This window comes from Lactuca saligna, chromosome 4 (genome assembly GCF_052625555.1).
Source record: "Lactuca saligna cultivar CGN05327 chromosome 4, ASM5262555v1, whole genome shotgun sequence".
NCBI lineage: Eukaryota > Viridiplantae > Streptophyta > Magnoliopsida > Asterales > Asteraceae > Lactuca > Lactuca saligna.
The window spans coordinates 60,305,896-60,314,642 of NC_136420.1; the positions used below are offsets into that span (position 1 = coordinate 60,305,896).

The 8,747-nt window shown below is 33.6% G+C and overlaps 1 protein-coding gene across 3 annotated transcripts; it reads right to left on the reverse strand.

Moving 5' to 3' along the window:
• Positions 1–482: 482 nt before the first annotated feature.
• LOC145041974 (mechanosensitive ion channel protein 1, mitochondrial-like) lies at positions 483–3,244 on the reverse strand. Of its 3 annotated transcripts, XM_078990242.1 has the most exons (6): positions 3,134–3,244; positions 1,910–1,991; positions 1,604–1,720; positions 1,431–1,490; positions 1,141–1,356; positions 483–770 (listed from the first exon to the last, which is right to left on the reverse strand). In XM_078990242.1, exons 3-6 carry the CDS (start codon positions 1,688–1,690, stop codon positions 657–659), a joined length of 477 nt encoding a protein of 158 aa, XP_078846368.1. In that variant the 5' UTR covers positions 1,691–1,720; positions 1,910–1,991; positions 3,134–3,244; the 3' UTR covers positions 483–656. The 3 variants fall into 3 exon arrangements, with proteins under 3 accessions (XP_078846368.1, XP_078846369.1, XP_078846367.1); XM_078990243.1 differs by lacking the exon at positions 1,910–1,991; XM_078990241.1 differs by having other exon boundaries at positions 1,604–1,991.
• Between the last annotated feature and the right edge of the window lie 5,503 nt (positions 3,245–8,747).

Sequence of the window (8,747 nt, forward strand, 5' to 3'; positions counted from 1 at the left end):
ATTTGTTGAAAACGAACTGGAAGTTTAGATTGATGGATTCGTTTAGAGAGGACATAAGGGCATTTTAGTAAAAAAAAAAAAAAAAAAACTTGTAAAAAGTGATTTGAAGACTAGGCATCAATAGTTGTGATTATTACTCTTTTCTAATTCTAATGAACGTACATTTCTACTATGGTACCTAATAAAAAAAATATTGCTATTTCTGTTTTGGTGTTGGAGTTTATTGTATTTAAAACCAAATCAATTGAGCACCAAACTTGAATCAAATAAACGTAACATTACAGAAGTATCAAACAAAATTAAAATCTGCAAAACATACACTTCAAACAAATAATCATCATGTTAATTCATCCATAATCGCAACCATAGAAGAATTTGATGCAATATGGTCAATATATAATTTTTTTAGATTATAATGATTTTTAAATAATAGAATTGATTACAAATTTTTAAGAAATGTTTACAAAAAAGAATTGAGCAAATTTGAAAGTTAAAAATGATAAATATGATATTTAAATTTAAAGTTGAGTAAATATGAGCCACATCTTACTATTTTGCTGACATGGATAACGCTGTACATAGTAGGCAATTTGAAGCTATATTTAAAAAAAAACCCATTCAGATGGTATTTACTATTAAGTCTTTGACATCTAAGTTTACAAACACTTTACTTCCCCCCTGTGCCCACCTACTTTGCACCCGTGCTTCTTGATTAGCTGAGCCAACTGCAAAAGAATATCCTGCTTTGCTAAATATAATTCCTCTTCACTCTGCACAATCAAACATGTGTTAGCTCCAAAAAGGAAAAAACATTTTAGCTAAATTCCAAAAAGCTTAACATCTAGCATCCTACTTCTGCTTACATCTTCGATTTTCTTATTAAGATATTGTGTACTTTAGAAATTCTACCATCTTATAACATTCTCCTTTCAAAGTACAATGCCATAATAAAAACAATGAAAGTAAATGCTATACCATCCAATTTCAATAAAAATACATTTGCGAGATGAAACACAATTATATGAAAGTTGATTGTTATTTCTTTCATTTAACTATTCATAAAATGTGCACATACTATTATTTGGTGAGGCAAGTTAATGGTTTGAAATGTTTGAGGAAGTAGTAAACATATATACATACCGCCTGTTTTAGATAACATCCAATAGTAAGCTCAAAATAATTTCCCAATGAAACTTCACAATACGGCTGCTGTTCCTCCAAGTAAACATTTGGATTAGATCTCATCATGTTCGGTATTTCATCCGTTATCTTGTGCACCTTCTCCAACTCATCCTTTTCCACATAAATCTTTGAAACCATCGCATGCCATGGAGGCATGGGTTTGTGCACAAATACCTATAAAATTTAAAATTACTTTTCTCATTACATAAAAACTTTCACGGGTACTCATGAAAAGACTCGATGCTCACCTCACCACAAAGCATGGAATATGGAACTATTGTGCTTTGCCGTGATTCGTTCATAATAACCTATAAAAAACACTTTATTATAACAATATATATATATATATATATATATATATATATATATATATATATATATATATATATATATATTATGCAAGGCAGATAAAGTTACGTACCTTGTGTAGCAGAAATAAAATGCATAGCGGCCTCCCAGGCTTTAGGCAAAGCGAAACCAATAATAGCAACAAGGCCATACAAGCCATAAGGTGGTTGAGATGTTGAATCGGTTACATCTTTACGTGCATATGATGATGATGATGATGATGATGATGATGATGATGATGATGAATACACACGATGTTTCAACATGTGATTGGTTGCAACAGGAGAAGAAATTCTTAAGTTTGAATTTGATAAATGACATGGGATTAAGTCCATCTTATTGTTTGGTTTTGTACCAAAATGGATCTTATTATTTTCACCTGTACAAGGATTATACACCCTACACCAAGGTTTTGATATCACCAAGCTTATTCCACTCATTATTCAATCTTCTACCTATATCTATATCAATCAATAACATCAACAAAAACCATTATAAAACATATTAATAACAACATTCATATAAACTAACTACATTCTTCAAGTCTGTCAAACTAATACAAGATTACTTAAATTCTCAATCTATAATATGCTATGCATTGCAAATTGCAATCATTAACACAATAAATAATTCAATTGTAACAGAAATCAAAACTCTAGCATTCTGCTTTCAAACAGCTATATACCAACAACAAACAAGCTAATAACTAAATACCCAGGTATTTGAAACGTTAAACTTGATTAAAATAACATAAATAGCCAAATAAAATGTTAGTATGCATCATGACATATACCTACCTACCTACCCTATGCAGATTTAAATCAAACCACAGAAACATTAAAATATTTACAATTACATTTTGTTCCTTCACCAGAAAAGATACATTTCGGTTATATGAATTTACAGGGTTTTTGGCTAAGCTTATTAAAAGTGATTTTAACTTTTTAACTTATATATATATATATATATATATATATATATATATATATATATATATATATATATATATATATATATATATATATATATATATTTAAAACAGAGTTTTTTTAAAAATGTGTTTGGCTAAGCTTATACCGTGTCAAAACGCTATCAGCTGATAAGCCATTTTTAGTGTTCCGCAAAAAAAACTGCTTATATGTGTAAATTTACCAAAAAGGGCTTCCTTTTATATTATGACTTATTTTTCTTATTATAACTAACATTTTTTTTTAAACTAATAACAATTGTTTAGGCTTAAGCTTCTTTTTCGATATACCACCATCAACAAGATTATCATGGTTGGTGTATCACATAAGCATCTTAAGATCATCATTCAAAACAATGTCTACGTTCCGGTTATGAACACAATCTGTATGTCCCTGTTAACAGTAGCAATTGCAGTTTCACATATACACATAACCTATTGCAGTTTCACATATACATCTACAGGATTGAAGAAAACCGAAAGAAGGAAAGGATTGAAGAAAAGCACACAGATTTCGATTACAACAACTAATATGATTTCCTTTTCAACTGAAATCAGGGGAAAAAGTAAAACCTAGAGCAGCCAAAATGCAAATGCAATTGAACGAAAGCAGGAAAAGATTGAAGAATATCGAACCTGAAGCGAATCTGTGAGTGCGACGCCGATGGAAATCGTAGTAATACGGCGGCAAGCAATCGGGAATCGCTTGAGGAGCGGACTATAGAAGAATGGAGGCGTGCTGTGTGTTTCTTTTGGTCTGTGTCGCAATATATCAACCAAACCTTTTTATTAGGTGGAGGGGTATATTGGTCAAACTTTTGTTTATATCATTTATTTAAACTTTGAATCCAATAAGTTAATGGTTTTATTATATTTGATGGATAAGTAATTTAAATTTATCTATAATTAGGTCAGTATTCGAAGGTTGCATAGAAAACAACTATAAATTTTTAGATATATGTTAAGTTATTTATAAAAATGGTGTTTTGAAGTTTTATTCTTGTAATAATTTAGAATAAAATATTGATTATTTTGAATTATATAAAAGTAGGTTAAAATATGGATGAAAAAATATTGTGTGGATGTAAGGATTAATATGTGTCAAGTATTATTTAGAAAAAAAATAAAACATTAATTAATCAAATAAGGGTATTTTGGTAAATGACTTATAAATCAATCAATTAAATTTAAAATTGAAGCCTATAATCTTGGTAACTGCATTTTAGATTGATATTATATTTATGTTAATATCTTTTTCAACCCTACGTTAACATAGGAATGCCTTCCCGCTTTATTTTTCTTCTCCACTTCTTATCTTCGTCATTTCACAAGGGAGTATCACCATCGACGATCCCCTTCCAGTGAAACATAAACACAACACTGAAACCGACAGTACATCAAACCATCTTGAAGCCATCATGTTTGAAATTCCATGAATCAGAGCCCTCGTTGTTCAAATATTTGTTTCATCACCACCACCATCATCAGAAATCATGTTTCATCACTTCTAGAAACCATGTCGTCCACTGCTGGAAGATCTATCTGGATTTGTCTCTGAAACTAATGTGAGCCATCATTCCCGTCGTTTTCATCTAGGCTAATCAGATCCCTCCCCCTCCCTTATGTGTGAACTACAGTGGAATTCAACGGTGACGAATCGACTCACAGAACTTCCAAATTAAGGTATATAATTGATTCTTGTTATTCATTTAAGTTCGATTCTTGTTATTTACCAAATCAATTTTGTGTTGGATTTCCTCTTTTCTTGTTGTTTATCATGTTACGCTTTTATTCTTGTTCATTACATACTTATCATTCGTGGGTCTCATAAATTATATCTAATGGATATATTTAGGGTTGTGCATGGGTCGGTTTGGGTCGGTTTTGGACCCAAACCCAACCCAACCCATAAGTGGTCGGTTTCTGGTTTTCAGAACCCAATAGGATCGGTTTCTGGTCGGTTCAGTTTCTCGGGTTCTCAGGTCGATTTGGGAGGTTTTTCCGTTTCTTGGGTTCAACCCATACATTCACGGGTTATGGGTTTAAACCCATGGGTTTTGGGTTTCAACCTGTTTTCCATAAATGAAGCAACAAGTTAGATACTTCAAAAAAAAAAAATTTAAGTTAAATACTTCAAAAAACATGAGTCTTACAACAAATAGTCTATTACAAATTACAACCAAAGCCCGAAATAGTCTATTACAACCGAAAAACAATCAAGTATGGGTCGGTTTCAAGGGTTGGATGGGTCGGTTTCTTGGGGCGGTTTGTCGGTTTTAAGTATGGGTCGGTTTCTCGGGTTGGATGGGTCGGTTTCTGAGTAAAAACCGAAACCAAACCCGATTTTTCGGTTTTTAAAAAATCCAAACCCTAATCGTCGGTTTTGCTTCGGTTTCGGTTTTTTCGGTTTCGGTTTCGTCGGTTTTAGTTGGTTTCTTGGTTTGGGTTTGCTCACCCCTAGTTATATTATTGCGTATGATTTTGTTACTGGATCTTTTAGGTTCAAAATGATTGGGCATCCCTTGCTTCAAATGTTCTTCTTGGAATTTGAATGATTGAAAGACAAATCACATTCTTCATCATCAGATTAGGTTGTCAGAATTTTACTGTAACACCGTGAATTTCAAAATAATTTTTCGCATAATATAAAAACATATTCATTTAATTTTCATAAAAGATCAATGTTTGAAACACCAATCCATGACATATAAATAATCCCAAGATCATATAACATGAAAATCTCTTTTGTGTACTAATCAAGTCGGCGCCTTCCCACGGTCATCACTAGTACCTGAAACAAATAACACCAAACACTGTAAGCACAAAGCTTAGTGAGTTTCCCAAAATACCATACATAACACATATTAGCCACTCGAGGCTATAACTCTATGGGTCCGTGCACCCAAACTCCGCGAACCCTCAGGTTCTACTCTGACAACGTACATGGCATAAATCACATAGAAATAATGCAGTGCAACACATAACATACATAGTATACAAATACTCTATCACATAACTTTGGTTACCTACTCAAGGTATTTGAATGATTGAAAGACAAATCACATTCTTCATCATCATAGGTTATCAGAATTTTACGGTAACACCGTGAATTTCAAAATAATTTTTCGCATAATATAAAAACATATTCATTTAATTTTCATAAAACATCAATGTTTCAAACACCAATCCATGACATATAAATAATCCCAAGATCATATAACATGAAAATCTCTTTTGTGTACTAATCAAGTCGGCGCCTTCCCACGGTCATCACTAGTACCTGAAACAAATAACACCAAACACTGTAAGCACAAAGCTTAGTGAGTTTCCCAAAATACCATACATAACACATATTAGCCACTCGAGGCTATAACTGTGTAGGTCCGTGCACCCAAACTCTGCGAACCCTCAGGTTCTACTCTGACAACATGCATGGCATAAATCACATAGAAATAATGCAATGCAACACATAACATACATAGTATACAAATACTCTATCACATAACTCTGGTTACCTACTCAGGGTAAAGTATAGCGAGAAGACTCACCTCGCGTATCTCGGTAACTCGCAAATCCCTGAAATCACTCGTGCTCGATCCCTCGATCTATATTCCTCCTATAACACAATAAATCTCTAAATAACACTTCACAACTAAGGTTGACAAACTCTTATCAAGTCAACACAGGACAACACTGTTCAATGGTCAACGGTCAACTTTGACCGGACTCGGCGAGTGCACTATAGCGACTCGGCGAGTCTACACGCATCCACTGATTCCCTGGGATCCTCACTCGACACGTCGAGTATTTTCCTAACTCAACGAGTTCCACCTGGCATGAGTTGCGGGGCCACCACGACTCAACTCGCCGAGTCTCAAGAACAACTCGGCGAGTTCCAGCTTGACTTAGTCTACCTGTTAACCCACTCTGACTCTCCCTGACTCACTGAGTCAATCCCTTAACTCGGCAAGACCACTCGCTGAGTGGTTCTGGGCAATCTTCATGCTACTCGCTGAGTCTGTTCTTCAGACTCGGCGAATCCATGCCATGCATCAACTCAAACTCACTTCTGAGGTCAGATCTGTTCCATACAATCATAGATCTGGCCTCCCCAAGCATGATAATCACGTAAAGTTCAAACCTTGGGGCTCAAACAACAACTATTTGCTCATAAATGATGTTTTAGCCCCATATCTCATAAATCTAGGCCAATACTCTCATGAACCCTCATAAAGCTTAAGGAATACAGCTCTTCTGGACCTCTATGGATCTCATCTCAAGCCTCATCACAATTAGGGACGAAATGGACATCAAATCTAACCAACAAAGGGGTCAAGAAACCCTAAACCCCCATGTTCATCATAATAACAGAGAAGGAAGCCAAGATATACCTCCAAGGTGATGCTCTGAGCTCCAAAATCGAAGGATGTCCACTTCACTTGCCTCCTCTTAGCTGGAAACTCCTTAGCCTTGCCAAACCAAGCTTCAAATGTCAACAATGGCCTCTTATCTCTCCCAAACGCTCAAATCTCTTTAGGGTCTCTCTCTAGGGGTTGGTGGCCGCAAATGACGGCCATAAACCCCTTTAAATAGGTCTCAAACCCTAGAAATTAGGGTTTCATTAAACAGCGTGGACTCGCCGAGTCCGGACGCGAACCCGCATCCATATCCGCGATCATACTCGGCGAGTTTGGGCTCCAACTCGCCGAGTCTCCTCACAAAATACCAAAAGAACATAATTAATTAATACCTGGGAATCCGTCCTGTTACATTTACACATAAATTGTAGTGTTTTTCAACTGTCACTTATGCTCAGGTGCATGAATTTATTTTCAAAATTTTTGTTTTTATCCATTGTTCAGTTGTTCACTTAAGATTTTTGGTATTAAATCCGTTTTATTGTGGGTTATGTGTTTAGTTAGTTAACAATTTTAGTAGATTAATTGATCAAGTTGTAGCTTACATGGTTTATATAGCGATTTGTGAATATTGATTTATGATATTAACGTGATGAATGGAACATGCAGTGGTGAAGAACTTGGAAGATGCACATGAACAGATTGAGAATGCAATAACTTACACATGGAATTCATGATTCAAACATATCTTGGAGATACATACTCTTTTAAACATATATGTTTGTGCAAGAAAATTTTATAATTGAAGTGGTAGAACTACGTGTGATAGATTTAAATGAAACGGTGTCTGAACCATTTGAACGGTGTCTGGACCAGTCAATCGATTCAGGTTAGTCATATTCCATTTGATTAAATTATGTTCATAATTGTTGTACTTTATTTATTTTTTGTTTTTTGTTTCATTTTTATTTTGTGTTTCAACTGAAGCGTATATACATACTCAGAATGAAATGGGTACTCTTGATGAATAAAGAAGATAATAAACAAAAGACAAAGAAGATAAAGAAGAAGGATATTTTGATACTCTTGATGAATAAAGAAGATAATCAACAAAAGATTATGGCTTTTGGTGTTACCCCCACTTGCAGCTTCATGGATCCAAAAGAAAAAAGTTAGAATTTGATTTTCTGAAAGACATTCTCACATAATGTCATTCTCACAAAATGTATTCTAATTCATTCTTAAAGAATCACTGAAGAATGTTTTTAAGATTTTCTTTTTTATGTAATACTTTTTACATGAATTCATGATTATTCTTAGAAGAATGATATTTTTTCCTTTATTGCCATTGTATTCTATTAGAATATGCATATTGAATTCTGTTAGAATAGTTATTCTCTAAGAATAGTTATTCTATGTATGTTCATTCTTGTAAGAATGTATAATCGGAAAAAGTTATGTCTACATATTCACGAGTAAATCCAGGTTGTTGTATATGTATTCTGTTAGACTATGGTTTCTTATTGTATGTTTATTCTTTAAGTTTGGTAAGTCTATTCTTGTAAGAATGCATAATCAGAAAGTTTTGTATAGTTCTTTATCAGCTTTTAACTCGATAATCTGGAGAATCAAATTCAAATCCCAAATTTATTGAAATTGGATGTGATTTTTTGGTTAGTAGCAAGAATATCTCACATGCCTTATTTGATTCTTAACCAAATTGACATAATTACCCTTAAAGTCGTTTTAAGCCTATTAATTACATAGGATAATCACTTTTTAAATTTCCAAAAATGATTGGACCACAACGGATCCTTACATCCACACAATAGTTACAATCCAGATTATAACCTAGCCCTATATATACATATATAATCTCAATCGTCTATTAT

Coding starts and splice junctions, on each gene's coding strand:
- LOC145041974 (XM_078990243.1), bottom strand. CDS start 1,690: ATGGCTTGTATGGCCTTGTTGCTATTATTGGTTTCGCTTTGCCTAAAG. Junction 1,491..1,603: donor TTTTATTTCTGCTACACAAG/GTACGTAACTTT, acceptor TGTTTTTTATAG/GTTATTATGAACGAATCACG. Junction 771..1,140: donor GATGTTATCTAAAACAGGCG/GTATGTATATAT, acceptor TTGATTGTGCAG/AGTGAAGAGGAATTATATTT.